This window comes from Pyxicephalus adspersus, chromosome 12 (genome assembly GCF_032062135.1).
Source record: "Pyxicephalus adspersus chromosome 12, UCB_Pads_2.0, whole genome shotgun sequence".
Taxonomy (NCBI): domain Eukaryota; kingdom Metazoa; phylum Chordata; class Amphibia; order Anura; family Pyxicephalidae; genus Pyxicephalus; species Pyxicephalus adspersus.
The window spans coordinates 41,350,263-41,368,572 of record NC_092869.1 but is presented as its reverse complement, the minus strand read 5'-3'; the positions used below and the strand labels follow the sequence as shown (position 1 = coordinate 41,368,572).

Here is an 18,310-nt window from a genome sequence, read left to right as displayed (position 1 = left end):
TTACCTTTGAGTGACACACGGCTCTCCGGAGACCGAAAGTTTAGTGGTCCGTAGGTCTTAAAAAGTTAGCGACCACTGGTGTAGATAACTGTAAAGAATTCAAGCAATACAAGTGCAGCAGAGGCAGAGTTTGTAGAAAGTTATCAGCTGAATGTCTGGGCGGACCAATGTGTAATGTTGTTTTCTTTCTATACAGATATAATAAAAAACACTTATCAAAGTTTCCAAGGTTTTATTGTTAGGAGTTCAAACACAAGGGATTCCCTATTAATCTAATATCCATCTCAAAGTAAAGTCCTCTAGTAATACTTTTTTTTAATTAATAAATTTTTTGTCATATTAAATGAAGAAATTGATAATTTCACAGCTTTATACAGATTAATTTCATCAGCATTCATTGTACTCAGATGACTTTGGGCCCCATTGAACAATTGGTGATCAGAGAGTTTTTTATTGCAGAAAGAGACAGGCGATGTCTCTTTCACCATAACTGTTCTTACATGCCTCATCACCCCAATTGTCTAATTTCACCAAGCACAGCTCAGTGTTTAGTGCCAGGGATACCCGGCAATCCTGGCTTCCCTTGTGCCAGGAATTAATGACATCCAGAACGTTTGAGCAGGAGTTACATCAACCCAGCCCGACCAATCAAGATGACCAAAGAACATTTTCAGAAAGAGAAGAAGGACCTAGATGGCAGTGCCAATGGGGACAGGTGCTCTGCTCTTCTCCTTGGAAAAGCAAAGTGGAAATTCCCATTCAGTCAATCTGCCAGTACAGCTGTACACATGCTAGGTTTTTGTCTTTGACTGTTCTTCTCAGGCGACAATCATCTGATGAATGTTCATAGCTCTAGTCTGGCTCTTGGAATTTTTTCAACTTGACCTAAATTCAGGGATAGCCCTGAAACAAGCTATCCTCCTACCCCTTTCAATGCTCCTCCAAAGCTATGTATACTCACCAGTCATGCTTGTTTTGGGCAAAAATCTAACTTGTGTATAGTGGTCCCCAGACATCATTCATGAATGCATCATGGTGGATTATTGAACGACTGATCAGGAATGAGGGCTGTTCTTTCCTATGAAGGAGAACACAGCGGGGTACCACACGCCTGTCCTCCCCCCACTATAGAACAGAAGAGCACTGTGTGTACAGCAGGGGTCCCCACATTTACCACATTTACGGTAGGCATTGCAGGCTCAGGGAGGTGGGCGAGTTGTGTCCAGAGGCTCAGACCAGCCATGGGAGAGTGGGCTGGTTCTGGCATCATGACATCACTCCGGGGGGAAGTTTCTACCTCTTTGAGTGACACACGGCTCCCCATGCATGCGCAGTCTGGAGTCTGTGCATTTAGTGGCCTGCAAGCTCCAAAAGGTTGGGGACCACTGGTGTGCAGCACAACACTTGGTTCATCTGTCACTGGAAATGTTCATAAAAGATCCATCCAATTACAGTCATCTGGATGTAGCTTAAGGCAGCCCCATTACGATAATCCTTTCCCCTATCTACCTTATCATTCTTCCACCTCATCTGAAATGTTGGGACACCTCTATGTTGTCTTGGAAACTTTCCACTTTCCCGTGCTCATTTACTACCATCATTGCATGCATTCTGCATTCTTCTGAATTCTCCTAAACTTTTATCATTAAATTGCACCAAATAACCTCAACTTTGACACATAGGGCCCAAAATGGATCTGGTGCAGGAAACAACAAATAGCAAATTACATTTTAGGAAATCCATTAAAGGTTGCTGAATCACCAAGGAGAGATTTAATAAATCAAACCCATATGCCATTCTTCTAACAACTTCCTACACCCTGAATTCCCACCACACTCACAGACATACAGAGAGCCGCTCCATGGCACATAACATTTACATTTTCTCATCAACCTTTGAAATCCCTATTGGCTCATCTTTGGAAAAACCAGAACATGAGAACATGACAACTTTTGTACAGGTATTGGCTTTCTCATTTGGTGGGATTGAGGAAAATGGTTCCAGTATGTAATACAACGTCTTCCAAGTTGTACTATATCCAGAAATTGCCTAGATTCCATAGCCACTGTCGAAAATGGGTAATAACTGCAGTTTCCTGGGTATTAACAGCAAAGTACAAATAGTAGGAAAGGCCCATCTCTTGCCTCATGGGCGTCCATCAAAAATGATATCATTCATATGAAAACCTGGTAGGTAATGATCAGAAATCCTTTTCCCTCTATGAGTTACATTTTCTGAGTTTCATATTCCAGTATATAAGTGACTGAAACCATCATGCTCCACTCCCATCATGCCATGGTTCAGGTCCATCCAGTTCAGAGCTCACTCTTGAACCATCAGAGTTCTCTTCTCCCTCTCATCCTTAGAAAGTGGTTTTGCATGTAATGTCATGTTTTGTAAAATACTGCTTCTTCATTATCACAATTATCACAAATTTGTGTCCAATGTCATGCCCTTCGTTCAACTTTTACATCTTCTTGCAAATTTACCACTTCCAGTTTTACTTGTCCTTGTTAAAAATTTTAAAAGTTTGCATTGTTTTTGTATATAAACAAATAGTTTGTAGCCACCGTTTCTTGAAAAATTAAATGGCATGTCTTGATTTCTATTTCCTTATGTACATAAATTACATGAATAGACAGTAATGTTTTACAGTTGTACCCTTGCTTCTTGTTTTTTGGTTGCTCAAAAACATTTTACCTGGAAAAAAGTGGAAAAAAGGGAAAAAGTCACACATTTTCTGGAAACCATATGAACAAATCAGCTATATATGTAAATTTTTCTTCAACCAGGGTTTAGAGGAGTCCTAGGGTTCCTCCACATATTATTAAGCAATAATCAGTTGTAGAATGATTGCCTTCAAGTTTTCAGGGAAGCCCTGCTATAATTACTATATCCCCAACTCATAGTACTTTGGCATTGTGGCAGATAGCAAAAAGATCATTGTTATCAGTTCAACTGACCCGGGTGGCACAGATTGCTCATGGAACCCCTAGCAACTCTATTGTTCCATGGAACCCTGGTTTAGAAACCCAGATCTACAGGATACACTATACCGACCACCAATTTAATTGGGTATTCCTTCCTGTGGTCACCAATGTAACAGAACTTTCCTTCCAATGATTACCAGTGTAAAGATATAACTCTCCCATTGACCATCAAAGTTAAACTCTCCATTTGATCAAAGATGGAAAAATATGACCCCTGAGGTGCACTCCACACCCCAAGGGGGCTTTGGGAGGAGAGAGGACATCACTATATAACTTAGTTGTATATGGTCTATATATATGGCTGTGCCATTAGCCCCAGAAGACTAAGGTAATCTAACAGCCACTGGAGGGGACAGTACTGGAAAAGTGGTGATTACTGCAAAGGAGCTTGATAAGTTGGAGTTGGAGAAGGGCTTTAGGTGCGGCATATTCTAAAAAATTAAGCATTAATGTCGTTCTTGTGGAGACAGGGCCACTAGGGGGCACTATGGCTTGCATAGAATTGTATGAGCCCTGAGAAGGGCCAAGGCACAGAGTCTAAGTGTAACCAGGTCTTCTCCAGAGCCTCCAGTGGTGAGGATGTTGCACTGCTGGTTATCGCTAGGTTGCAGTCCTTGGGCAGGAAGATACACGCTACCAAATCACTAAACAAAATAATTGTCAAGGAAAGCCGGGGTAATGGCAGGCAGCAAGCAAGAGAGATCAGGTCACAAGCCAGGGGTGAAATACCAGGGATCCAAGAAATAGACACCAGTGACACAGGGGCCACTTCAGTCACAGGGAACACAGGAGACACTGGGAGCAACAGGAGACACAGGTGACACAGGGATAACCACAGACTGAGAGGAACATTGGAACAGCACAAGGGAATAGGCTGGGAAATAACAGACTGGGCAACAATGGGTTAACAAAGGAGCTGGACAGGGGGAACACTGAATTACGCAACAGGTGTACAAGAATTGCTCAGCAGAGCTAGGGGGCTCGGCACCAGTGGAGACAGTTGCACAAATGCTGAGTGCTGTATCTTAGCTAGCTAAATAGCCAGGGATCATTAAGAGACTATTTCCTGATTGGCAGGCGGGAGGGGCGAAACTAATAAAACTTGGAAGAGCAGGCATGTCAAGGGTCAGAATTGCCCGCATGCGCAGGTTAGAGGCACCTGCGCTTTGGTGTGACAATTTAGATTAAGTGCTCATTCACATGTGATTGTGCATGATATTGCATACATTGTCGCATCACATGTTAACGTGCATACCACCCCTATGTAAAATGTTGTTTTATTGATTTTTAATGGCACCCAAATGCAAACTCTGACAGCGGTTTTAACCACCCACTACTAAATTGTAAACAGTTTAGACTTCAGGTATTCCATGCAGAAGAATAGGTAACCTGTATAGCGCAGTCTATCTCTGAAAACAGCGTGTCCTTGCTTTCTTTCAGATGTAATTGACTTTTCTGCAGCTTTCGAAAATGTTCTAGAAGGTTTCTGTTACGCCAGGTGCCTTGAAGATGTAAGATGCACAAAATGTGGCCCTCACTGCAAGAAAGAGAAGATTTATGTAAGTTCACATAGTTTCTTGCTTTTAATACAGCCACAGACGGGGCCATTGAACCTGTACACAGCATATCTATCCAGTATCGTTATATATCTGTATGAAGCAGAAAAGAGCCTTCTTAGACATTTTTTTTGAGTTATGTTTGTAAGAAGGCTGTCCTGTGCCACACATTGCCCCTGATTCATCAAACAAAATCGGATTATCGGTCGCGCATTCGTATTAGCGATCCAGAATCGCGCGCGATCGCGCTATTCAACAACCGGAAAAGCTCGCGCACGGAGCCGCGCTTATCCGACAGCTTTTTACTGGCGATCATGCATTAAAAGTCACTGTTCCCCTAAAAAATCATTCATTCTAATGGCACACACATTACCCATTGCGCAGCTGAAATGTAATTGCCTTAATTGGCAGATTCGCGACCCCTATTGCGCATGGCAGGAATCCGGCCGGCAGATTTAGGATGCGAGTGGACGCGCGCACTCGAGTCCCGGACCGCGGTAATCCGCGATCGCGGATTTCAATGATGAATCAGGGGCATTGACTCATTTAAATTTATGGTTCCTTTAGTTCCTTCTCATCATAACCCTAATGATTCTATCTGCATATTGATCAATTCCTAAAAGCATTTGCTGGATTTCTTCCTCCCATTGGCTGTGGAAAGTCAAATCACAGGTAAATGCAACCGTTGGTTGTGAACAAGTCAAGAAGAACATGCAACTGAAAAGAACTACAGTAGAACCTCGGTTATCCGGCACCCACGGGTATGGGCCGATTCCGGATAAGCGTAGTTTCTGGTTAACTAAGGTTACTCTGAAATTGAGGTTTCTCAGTCATTCAGCTCTATACCTGAATGGGGGGACATGTCCCCATTCACCTCTTGTGCTGAATGGCTGAAAAAAAGGTAAACCCTGATGACGCTTAAGCCGTTATCAGGGTTTCCCTATTCTCAGCCAGTCACGGAGCAGAGCAATCAGCGGAACTCTGCTCTGCTCTCCAGACAGCTCCCCGATTGCTCCAGCTGCCCTAGCGGAGCTGTGGCATTTGTTCTGCATCCAAAAACACATGCCACGGTTCCCCTAGGGCTGCAAGAGCAATCAAGAAAGCGGAGCTGTCAGGTGCCGGTTAACTGAATTTTCCAGTTATTTGAATTCCAGGTAACCAGGGTTCTACTGTAATTGTAATTTTACCAAAAACTCTGAGTGCTCCAAGATTATATGTAAAGCTCATCTACAGCCTAAAATAAACGGCAGATGCAAGAAGTAAGGGAAACTCAGAAAGTCAGATAGAGCCCATCTTATTCCCTTTTTGGAGGATGGAGGTCCGTCATAAAGCTCTCCACTCCTGAACCTGACTGTCCCTGGCCCACCCATTCAATTCATTGGATTTCAGTTCTAGATCAGTCTGCTATTCTCAGGAACTTGTACACAGACCCTACTACCGGCAATGCTGTATTGCACAGAGAGGCACAGAGACCCAACAATATTTTCTGTAACAGTCTAAAATGAAGTATGTAAGCACAGCATGCAGTTTTTTGCCTACAGAGAATTAATAAGAATATTTCCTGAATCTTTGCAATGTATAAAGCTCCCATCGAAAAGAAAGTTTTTGATCTCTTATCAAAACTGGAATGATACCTCTGTATTATTTTACCTGACATCCGGGTAACTATAATACAATTCTTCCAGTTTGGGTCTAATTTCAGCCTTTTTATGTGACCCGATGACTTCTGCTATTGAGCCAATTGCTTCCATAAGTTCTTCCCGGTCAGAACCCTAAAACATAAAAAACACAAACATCATTGAGAATTACATTGTAATCTTTGGTGAATTTGCCATGAGCCCGGCACACAGTAGACACGCCAATTCCTGCAGCTGTATCGTTTACCCTGAAATATTCCTGACACATTCAGGACCATGCAACACATTTCCTTGTCTGTACACCAAATCAGAAATTTACACAGCTGAAAGGGAACAAAACAGTAGAAATGAAATAAAAACTTTTTTCAACACTTTTTAAGATCTCCTTACAAAGATCCTATTCTTGTCTCTTAATTTAGGAAACGTTCTTGACAATGTTCTTAAAATAAATGTAAACTTAAAATCATCCGTTGTCAACCTTTTACTCTAAAGGCAGCCAAGAAATCACCTTTAGGTCTCCTAGGAACCTCTAGTGTTCAGTGGGAAAAATGCCCCTTACAGGGATAGTCAGGGGAAATAATGCTCCCTTATAGCTTTGGTTGCAGGAAGAATGTCCAATTAGAGAGGTGGTCATCAAGAAGACTGTCCCCCTAAAAACAACCCTTCTACTCTAGAGGAACCCTTGAAATCATTGTTAGGTTTCTACCTTTCTAAAGCAGTTATTGCAAGGCAGTGGGAAAATGCCCTTTAAAGTGTACCTAAACTCTGAATTTTCACTTTACATAAAAGGGTTAGGTAAAAATTCTGTTTTTTTTTTCCAAAAAAGGGTGCAGCACCCCCACCTAATTCTCGATTACCGATCGAGAATGAATGTGAGAGCAGAGCTTCCCGGGATACCTACGTCTCGCATCCTAGGAGGCTCTTAGGTGCTCCTTCTGCGCGTACCCGTGCATCTCAGGCATGCGCAGAAGGTGCCCTTTCATTTAAAGGGGGAAAAAATCATTTTTTTCACATCTACGTCACCCGATCTCGCACCTGGGTCAGGTGACGTAGAAAGAGGGACCCCGGAAGAAGATGGCGGCATCCGTAGCGCCGGCTTGAAGACAGATGCCGGGATGAAGCGGTACCCAATGGAAGAGACCTCCAGGACCGATCGAATGTTGTACGAGATTGAAGGTAAGTGTGTTTTTTTTTTTGTTTTGGGTGACTTTTGAGTTTAGTTCCTCTTTAAGTGGTAGTCAGTTGGAAGAATGCTCCTCTTACATATGTGAACAGTGAGAAGGATGACCCCTTACAGTGGTCAACAAAAAGAACTGAGAAAAATGTCCACCTTACAACTGGGTCAATGGGGAAAAATGATTTCTTTACAATGGTGGTCAATGGGATAATTGGCCCTGGAACTACCAAGCCACCATTAAATATGAGGTCAATCAGCCATTGCTTAAGGAACCCTGGCAACTGCTGAAAGAGAACCCTGGTTGAGAATGGCGGCCCTAACTGATGATCTTCATTATTTACCTTTTATTAAAGTACCATTGTATTCCTAATTTTTCACTCTTTGTTGCATCTCAGTATTGTCAGCATCTCTTCAATCTCTTACTGTCCACATGCACTTTTGTGGTTATACCAGCAGACCATGTTGGTGCAATGTATGTCGGCAAAGCCCCTTGTGGGCTCAACGAAGGGTCGATGAGATTTGACAATTCGAAAACACAACTGAAAGATACGCTGCGTTAACAAAGGTATCAGAACACTTTGTTGGGGTTTTTAACCTAAGACTACTTTATATAAGAGTTTTAGGAAGGCTTTTCTGTTCCACTATCATTGCACCCTTGAGCACAAAGTCAGCTCCATACCAACAAGTTCTGAGCAGCATAATGTAGAGGAACCTAAGGTTTCTGCATGGAGCCTTGACCTCAACTCCAATGGGATGATGGAAAACCATATTCGAGACAGGTCTTCTCATCCAATGAGCTTAAATTCCAACAGACACACTCGTAAATCTTTCCTAGAAGGGTGGAGGGCGTTATAGCTTTAAAAAAAGAGACCAATTCCATATTAATGACCATGGTTTTGGAAAATTATATCCAATTATCCCATATAAAAATGATGGCCAAATGGGTGCTGAAAAAATGGAAGCCAAATCCCATTGTAAAGAATCCCGGTAACTGTACAGATTCTGACACTGAACCCCTTAAAAGTGACTCACCATGTCTTCAGCTATCGAACTGATTAGGTTGCCTTCCGCTTTCATTTTTTCTGCAGCTTTTTTCCTGTTAAATTGGTTAAGCTTAAGCTTCCGCTTCATAATCTGTGCAATATATTTCTTCACAAGGTATTTGTGCACTTTGTAAGCCATTTCCTGCAAAATGAATATCACATTTTATAATGGCAACAACATTCTTTTTTTAAATATTCACAAATATCTACAAGTATAATTTGTAATTGGAACACAAAAAGTAAGATTTGTGAAAGGTATTTCATAAAGGAAGAAACTAGAGAATGGAAACTGGGGGGCTGTGGATTTCCCATCAGATCATGCTTAAAAGTAGTAGAAACCAAACCAAAGCCTGAAGAAATTGATGTGAGATTTATAGATCTGTGAACTGAAGTTTGAGAAAACCAAACCATCATACCCACCTGTATGGGAAAACATATGAGAACATTCCTTCAGGTGTTCCCAGTAGAGGGTACACATTGTGCACTTCACACCTTGTGGTTTGGTAAGGGCCAATTTCTGTTCCACCATGACTGTGTCCCGTGTACAAACCCATCTCCATAAAAACGTAGTTTGATGAGTTTTGTGTGGAGGAACTTAAGTAGCCTGACCTGAACCCTATTTAACCCCTTTATAATGGATCAGTAAACCAACTACAAGCCGGGTCTTCTGTCCAACAGCAGTACCTGACCTCACAAATGTTCTTTGATCAAGCAAAAATTCCCACCAACACACTCCAAAACCATGTTGATGGTCTTCCCAGGAAAAGTGGAGGCATTGTGGATTGTCAAATCCATATTACCACCCATGGTTATGGAATGGGCCATCCAACAAGCCTACATAGGTGTGAAGGTCAGATGTCCATAAATGCAGTATTTTAGTGTATACATTCTGCTTTAGGATTCCTTTACAATGTTGTTTGGTTCCTTTTGGCCCTTGTACCACAACCTGTTGGGTTATACTTACTAAATACGGTACATATGAAGGGACGGACTCTGCACTACGAACAACAACCTGCTGGGTTACACTTTTTAAACATACTTACCTAATATTTTTTAAATACACAAATGAGGACTTTGGGTTTTCTTAGCAGACATTGTTTTTGAACTCTCTTAGCTTTACCACCAGCTCTGCATTAACAGAACAACATTCATTATCTCGAGGTGATGTAGCCTTTAGCAGCTCAGCAGGAAAAAAAGAAAAGTAAACTGAGCTGCTTAGGTAATAACATTCTAATGCTTTTGCTGTAACCATTAAGCATGAATTGGTCCACAGTGCCTACAGCTATCGAGGTCAGTGAGGGCTTGTTTAATGCTCATGTACTTCTACAGACTTTATAACAATTTTAAAGACCATAGCCTAGTCATATATTCACTTCAAAGCTGCTTATGTTGTACAATTTACCTAATATTAGATGGCCTTGTTGTAGACAGATACTCACCTTACCATAGGGACTCGTTAAATGATTCACATACTGGCACAATATCCCCGCTGATTTGATAATGGCATTGAACGCTGTGCCCTTCTTCAGCCACTCTTTGGTTATCAATTTCTTGAAATGCAGCTGCAAGATTAAAAAGAATTGATAACAACTAATATTTAAAAAAAAAAAAAAAGAATTGATAGTGAATTGATTGAAAAACTCTGTTAGAATGGAAGGCTATAAAACACTTGTAATAAATGTCACTGAAGGTGATATTTTAGGAATGATGGCTGCACAGGCAGGCTGCTCGGCTGTATAATTCAGAGCTGTCCTGTATTCGGTGTTCACTATGTTATGTCAAGGAGAGTAATTGGCCTTCCTAGTACTTATCTTGGGAATAAAGAGCAATATATCTCTATGGTGTCAAGAAGAGGATGGCAGAGGGTCTGATTATTCTAGCAAAAGGCATATAGACAGTGCTGATACCACTCAGTCTACAAAAATTCTGTATACAGGATTTAGGAGCTGAATGCAAATTTGGAGGATAACGGATATTCTTTTTATGTATTTTCAGAGTCTTGGATAGATGGATAAAATTTAAAAAAAAACTGTAAGTATCACATAAATGTACTGCATAGATTTATTTTATTTTGGCAACACTATAAAAACCACCACCAACCTTTCCAATGGACTTCAGTGCTTTTTTCCAAAATGGCAAATTTACTGAAATCTTGTGATTCTTGCTAAAAAAAGCCCAATATCACTCATACCTATTTTCAATTGTTTCCTATCACTAGTATAAATTTCAGAGCTGCAATGTATTCTATGAATGTATAATATATAAACCTTTTATAAAGAAATCAATCTCACCTTAGTGTCTTCTGTAAATATACGGAATATGTGCTGGTTGAAAGCCTCCACTGCAGTGTTTAGATTGTTTTCCGCTACTTTGCACTGATTAGCGTCTGACTGTGTTGTGTTGTGTCTGAAAGATAAAATTTCATTGTCAAGTTAGAACAATTTCCAGTAAACGGAGCTGCTGGAAGGAACCTTGAAGGGGAAGCAGGGGGACAGGGAGCATTTGTGTTGTGGTTCAGAGCAGCCAAATTCCATCACGGACCTGGAAGTAGTTGCAAAAGGTACACAAAAACTAAAACCTGAAGTCTGGCAGAGGAATCCCACAAAAATGTCATCATTCCAGCAGTGGGGGCAACCTACCTGGGCAGACGTCTCATTCAGAGATACAGGAATGGCTTATTTGCAGTGATTGTCTCTAGAGGTGCAACAAATATTAGGCTAAGGTTCCCATCATTTTCTTTGCCTATGCAGTTTTCATTTGTGTTATTATTTGAAATATTCTGTTGAATAAAACTATAAATCAAAATCTGATTTATTGTAAGTACGGAATAAAAATTGATGGCTTCCAATTATTGCTTTGGTCAGTTTTAGGTTATTTCATACACAGTTGTGTGTTGTTCTTTTTTGTGGTTGGATTTCCAATATAACGTAAATATATATATATATATATATATATATATATATAATTTAGCTTATTTTTAATATTAATAAAGGTAATAGTTTACATTTGCATGTTAAGGGGGATTTCCTGCTGTCTGTGGCCTTCCTGGTGAGATTCACCTTATCTATGTATCCTGGTGAATTTTACAGAAATGGAAAGTAAGGGAAAATCCAAAAGTTTGTCAGGACATGTTTTTCATTTTAGATGAGTTCACTTTCCTCTCGCTTTCCATTGTGTTTACCAGTCAGGATGTGAGGGCAAACTCTCCAACTGGACATAAAGAAAGAGTTTTAACCCTTTTCCACTCTATCCAAAACTAAAAACTAAAAAGTAATGGCTTTAGAAATATTCTAGGAAGCTTCTTTGCAATTCTCGGTCTAAAGCAAGGATGTGCAGTTATATTAGATATTCAATTTACTAAAAACATTGGATAGAAGGAATATCTATAATAAACCAGGGCCATTGATTAGGAAGGGTTGTTCTTTTTATTGATTGAGCCCAGGTGGGAATACTAAGAGATCAATGGACGGATAGATGTTGCTTCATTGAGTGGTGCATTTTGATTAATTTTCAATCTGCTGGCAGTAGACAATCAATATTTCCAATTTAATGTTTTAATTTTTAGGAATAATGAACACTTTTCAGATCAGGCATGCATCCAATAGTGTGAAAATACCCCAATTTGACACTGGTGCCACCCCAAACATAAGTTTCAATGAGACATTCTGAATCCTTTTTGATCTTCATCCCAGGTGAATATTCAACTATGTTACCCAATTTGTGATCCAGCTTCCTGCCCTATAACACAGGAGCGTGCCGGCTTTCTGGTTGGTAGCAAGTAGTAGAATCAGGCCAACCTTTGGGAATCTCATAGTGGGTGAAGGTTGGAACTGGGCCTCAGAATAAAGGCAAGAATCACCCATAGGGATCAAGCAGATGTTTATTGAAAGGTTTCCCTTAGTGTTGTACCCTAATCCCTTTAGTTCTACCTACCCAATTCTAACCTTATTATTCATAACTTTTCCTTATTCTAGGAGTTGTCATACTTTCTCTATACTTTAGATCAAGGGTCACCATCCTTTTGGAGCTCACAGACCACTAAATTCATCATTTTAAATCTCACGGACTATTGTTATGATTTTTTTTAAAAAGATAAATACATTTGTAAAATAATGGTGCTGACAAGGACTGTGGCGGCTATGATTCATTGATCAGCTCATGGTTAAGTGAAGTATTACTATTGTTACTATTATCATTAGTTGCATTATCTTTGGTATTACTAAAGAAATGCTAATTATTAGTTTGCTTTTTCCCACTCATTCCAATCTAAGACCAAACAAGAAATGATAGTTATCAAAGTCAAACTATTTGATGCCATTAAATATAACAGTTAAAGAAAATACACAGCTAAGGTCATACTTACCTAAAAGAGCATCTGGGAAATAAACAAATAAAATAAAACAATGGGATGAGAATCGGTATTGGAGGAGCGGGGTGACTGTTGTAATGGTGGAAACAATACTGAAGTGTACGGCTCGGCAATGGTTGCCTCATACAACTTAATACTACACTGACGTCACGCTGCGCCTCCCTTGTTTTACCATCTCGTGAATTTAGTGCAATATAAAGGCGAAAATTGTCATTCAGAATATAGGAATTTATTGGAATATTATTAATAAAACATAAAAAATGCAAATAATGTCCAAATTTTTCTGTGGACCTCCAAATTTTACTTGTGGACCACTGGTTGGCGACCGCTGCTTTAGATTTCCCAAACGTTTGGTTTCAAAAGATAGAAGTGGTTTCAAAAAAGAGCTGAGAAGAATTATTTTAGGGCAAAGCCACAGGTTCACTTCTCTAGGCACCTCAATCCCACTGCCATGTTCCCTCACCTTGCTTTTTGCCTGGTGGAGAACCGATTTTCGAGTACAGACCAACATATAAAATGACGACTCTGGTCTGGGGAGGGACGGCAGAAGGTCTCATGCTCACTCATACCCCATTGTGGGAACAGTGTAATTTTAAGACTGGACTGGAACACTTTAAATTGAAGAAATAAAACATGCTGTGGAATATTTGACTCCTTTTTATCATGCATCTTGTTCATCAATACAATTTAGCATTCATTTAACATTTTATCATTAACTTACCTCAGTTTTATTAAGCTGTTGATATACGTCACAGCATACTGAATGGATAAAAGGTTACATTTACCAGCTGACCACTCCAGAAAGACATTTTGTAGCCTAAATAAATTATAAAGAATATCAGTTTCATTCAGTACACAACACAAGACACTAGATACAAAAATTGGTTGAAAAAATATGTAGGGTGCAGAAGATATCGGGTCGCTTTACAGCAGGCTTGTGCACTTTTATCAGAATCCTCAAGTGCATTCCTGAACTGATATAGAGCCTGAAACCTCATGGAAAAAGTTGGAATTAATAGCTGCAACAATGGCTAGGTATATATATATTCCCACTTCTAAAAAAACTTCATGAAAAAAGCCATGCAGCTGCTCATGCTTGGTGACCATCGGTGAAATTGCTCCAGGGAACAATGATACCAGCGGCGTCCTTCTGCACAATCTGGGATTCCGGATTAGTGGTCGTACAACCCTCAACACCGTATCTGTTCCCTTTACCCCAGGCAGCCAAACAAGAACATATAAGCCAGTGGGGGATGATATATATGGGAGCCCGACCCTCATAGCATGCTAAAAACCAACCTTGTACAAAATGAGCCCAGGTGCTCCACACAAGAGTGAAAAGCCGATTTCTCCATCTGTTCGGATATTTTGGAGGATTCCTTGACATGTGTCCCAATAATCTGCAGAAAATAGAAATATCATTAGTGGCAGATAGGGTGCTAAAGACAAGGGATGATGAACAATACATCTAAACGGAGACACTCATGTGTTGTTTATAGAGAGGTTAAAAAAAAAAAAATAATTCCAAATTAGTTTACAATTGGCTAAACACGTGTGAAATGTCGTACAGTTGGATTTACTTAAAGCAACCACAGCCAGAGTACAAAAGTCCGTCCTCAGCCAGCATGCTGCAGGGAAATATTCTTGCTGTGTGTAAAAGCAATGATCCCTGGATTTAACATGCCCTGTGCTGTGTTAGTCGGACCTTTTCAGTGATACCTCTGCTTCCAAACCAAGTGAGGGTCCTTCCTGAGCATTCTGGCAGGGCAAAGGCTTTTTTATTCACACTGTGGCTGATTTAGAAAGAAAATGAACTGTAAAGCTTTGCATATTTGTTATGCACCTGGAATATTTTCACTTTGATTGAATGTAATTTGGATGGGGTTTTAATTGGTGTTTCTGAACATTCCAGGGGTTTATCCTTATAAACAATACTTGGATGCCACAAATGCATCTCCAGCATTCCATGGTGCATCAGGCTTGTACAACTTCCTGCATTATCTCTATGCGTCACTGACTCTGCATTACTTCTATGTAACGGGGCTACCACCCTGTCTCACCCAACCATACCCCATGATAGGGATCTCTTCCCACATCTGGCCACTGCATTATATGGGACAACCTGACTTTTTACATTGGACATAAACAATGTTTACTGACATAATTTATACCAGTGATCGGTGAAGCTTTGGTTCGCATGGCATCAGTATATGCCATTTAACTTGATTATATATACGGTGTATATATATATATATATATATATATATATATATATATATATATATATATATATATATTGAAATGCTTTTAATAATGTAATTATTTCACATAATTACAGTATTAAACATAAACAGCTATGATTTAATCCTCATTGTCCATGTTTGGTAGTAAAGCAAAGTGTCAGATGCACTGGGGGACATTTATTACAAATTCTAACCACAAGGAATCATGCCAATGGACATTTATATACAGACCGTGGGGCGGTTTTAATTCTGGGTTGTCATTCATGTAAGATGGGAGAACAAAATGTTTTCATTGAGATTCACCAACAGAGGTCTGATGAAAGGATCCAAAACTACTAAAACCATATTGTCTATTTGTTCTCTCATAATTGCTCAGGAAAGTCAGAGTTTATTGTAGACTTTTAATTTTCAGCAAGACACTCATCACTTGAAATTATTTAAATCACAAAAATCTATGAGATTTGAAAGAATTCTCTTTCTTCAGAGTCACAAACATTCAGGGTAGTCACCAATTCAGTCAGTATGGTACACCCCTAGGTGTTTTTCTGATGAATTTGGGAGGTTGTGGTTCCAAAAGAACAAATACCCTGACTTGCCTGAACTCACCAAAAAAAGAGAGGAAAAACTAGTTGCTGGAGCGGAAGCCAGAATTGTGTCCCCCTACCCTGCACATACATGTTGCTGGGATCAAGGACACACTATAAAATAAGTAATTAAGTTTTAAGTAAAAAGTAAAAGTTTTTTTTTTTAACATCCAGCATGTGTCCTTAATAACCAACAGCATAGTGATTGGCCTTCTTACTTGTTCAATGTCAGTGTAAAGATGAAGTTCTTTGAATTCCTCATCCTCCACTTCCTCTTCCTTTTCCCATTTTCCTTTTTCCATCTCTAGTATGTTCTGGAAATATTTCTTTACAATTACCTTAAACAATAAAGTAACAACCATGAGTCAAATGGAATAACATGGGGCTTTCAAGAGAGAATTTGGAAAATATCATTGGAGAGAACAAAACGTATATATATATTTTTTTATCTGTCTTCATGAAAGAGTAGCCAATGCCATATAATATGATGGGCAGAGATAACCCTTGCTGTCCTTTAGTTGTAACCAACCTGCCATATGAAGATGATGTTTAACTAGAAATGGGATAGACAAAACAGCTTGCCTGGGTGATATCCACCCCTGGGTGCTAGAAGAGGTTAGTTTAAGGTAAATTAGACTAAGCATTTGGGACAGCTCTACCAAGACTAGAATACAGCCTACACCATAACATTATTTAAATAGATCTAATATGTTTAGGTGTAACACTTCTAGGTCTTTATTACCTCTCAAAGACATCATACTACTGTTCCTGAGAACACTTTTGTAAGCTTGGGCCTCCAAAACATAGAGCCGACTTTGTTAAAGTGCTTTTCAGGGTGCATATTTACTTCCTAGACTAAAAAGGCAGCTCAGAGATGGCAAAATCATGTAAATCCTGGTTTCCATGCAGTTTTTGGTTGTGTCCATAAATGTGTGTAAAGATCAGCTTCTTTCCCTGTAGCTTACTAAAATGCTGTTGCAATCTCATAACTGGTAGAGAAAAATGTTTCCTTCGGACTGCAGCAGCAGCTCCATCTCAAAGCAACCTAAAGAACTGGGGTTCATTGGAGATTTTTTTTTTAAAAAGTGAAGCTTTTTTGAATTATGAGATAGGAATTTATTCACACAGATTTACTATCATGGAAGATGATAGTACTGGGTGGCAAAACTGTCACTAAAAAAAAGAGCTTGAGAGCATAAGGGAGCATAATTCTTCTTTTTATATATTGTCCTACTTGTTGTGTTAAATCTGGATGATGGTTACAAATTTGCAATTTATCAAACTATTCAATACCTTTAAAGTAGTGAACGTGACAATAGATTGTCTGTAAATGGGTAAAAGTTGGTTAAACAAAAGTCAAAGCATATTTTCTAATAATGTCAAGATCTACTCTTTTCTTAAGGATTATAAATCAGCCAGATACTAGCATAATATAGAAGGATCTTCACACAATGACAACACGGACAATGAAATTGCCAAAGCAGAGATGGAGAGGAAATTACCATACTGGTTAGACAGGAGTTTCTCAACCAGGTCTCCACCAGAGGTTGCTGGGGGTTCCGTATGCAATAAGCAGCTTGTGCCTCTCTGGTCAGTTTAAGTGACACCAAATATATTTTTGGCTATCTGTAAGGATGACATTCTTCCCAATAGCCAGCAATGTAAGAGGAATTCTTCCCACTGACCACCACACTAATATATTGTGAGCTGTGCATATAGTAATTATAGGGGGGATGTATTTCAAGGGTTCTCCCATGTTAAATAGGTAAAGAAAATCTGGGTTAGACCCTAATGACCCAAAACATGAGACCTAACAATTCATTCACAAATGATTCATAATACCAAGTGCAAATCTCCAATTTCTCCTTAGCAAACTTATTTTAAAGGTTGCTGTACACCACTTCATACATATGTACTAAAGCTCTTGTAAACCTTTACCTCTAGTGCAGTGTTATAATCCATTTTTAGTTTTTGAAGACATTCTTCAGCTAGCAGTTGTGGCGGCAGACTGCCAGAATTCATTTCTGGGCGAAGTTCAGGGTTACCCATAAATTCTTCACTGTAAAGTAAGAAAAAAAAACAAAGCTTTTAAAGTAAGGGCGGCCATATTTGTGCAGTAAATTTACCAGACTCCTAAAACAGGACACTTGAACAGATTTTCCACCCGTCGCTGTTCCCTTTTTATTGTGAAGTGTTCTTCTTTCTCAGGTATGGGTGGCATGGGTAAAGCAGGGTGGAAATTCTGTCTGTGGATACCACTATAGGGAATGCATTCAGAATTTAAAGTCAGTTATCAAAATTGTATTAGGGCTGTGAGTGATGCAAAAAAGTATTTTCTAATGTACAATGAAGAAAGCTCATTAAACTACAGAGAAACACCCAATGGGCAATGAAGTAACAATAAAGGGACGCCATAGTTCCAAATGAAGCTCCATGAAAGGAAATTTAGGAATTCTGCAGGTGCACACAAAGCAATATCCTGAACATTTTGGGCTCTTGCAAGCACCCCAATATGTCTACTTGTATCAGGTAATAAGGTGTTCCTAAATATCAAGTTCCCTGGTATAATCTATGGATATATAGCACAAGTGACAAAATGGAACCATCCAATTCCAATAAGATCCCAATTAGCTGGCTTTGTGACACCCGTGATAGATATTCTTTGCACCAGGGCAATGAAGATTCAGAACAATGTCTTTTGGGTTCAGAAC

General features: G+C 39.6%; 1 protein-coding gene across 1 annotated transcript in view; it reads right to left on the bottom strand.

The window, feature by feature from the left end:
* Positions 1 to 223: 223 nt before the first annotated feature.
* EXOC3L4 (exocyst complex component 3 like 4) overlaps positions 224 to 18,310 on the bottom strand; it is a 31,964-nt gene continuing 13,877 nt past the window's right edge. Inside the window, exons 4-13 of the mRNA XM_072428160.1 lie at positions 17,538 to 17,658; positions 15,818 to 15,937; positions 14,072 to 14,172; positions 13,494 to 13,589; positions 10,695 to 10,809; positions 9,843 to 9,965; positions 8,393 to 8,545; positions 6,197 to 6,318; positions 4,380 to 4,527; positions 224 to 2,700 (exon numbers count right to left, since the gene is read on the bottom strand). Of these exons, the coding sequence (XP_072284261.1) occupies positions 2,686 to 2,700; positions 4,380 to 4,527; positions 6,197 to 6,318; positions 8,393 to 8,545; positions 9,843 to 9,965; positions 10,695 to 10,809; positions 13,494 to 13,589; positions 14,072 to 14,172; positions 15,818 to 15,937; positions 17,538 to 17,658 (1,114 nt within the window). The 3' untranslated portion in view covers positions 224 to 2,685. The remainder of the gene's footprint in view (positions 2,701 to 4,379; positions 4,528 to 6,196; positions 6,319 to 8,392; positions 8,546 to 9,842; positions 9,966 to 10,694; positions 10,810 to 13,493; positions 13,590 to 14,071; positions 14,173 to 15,817; positions 15,938 to 17,537; positions 17,659 to 18,310) is intronic.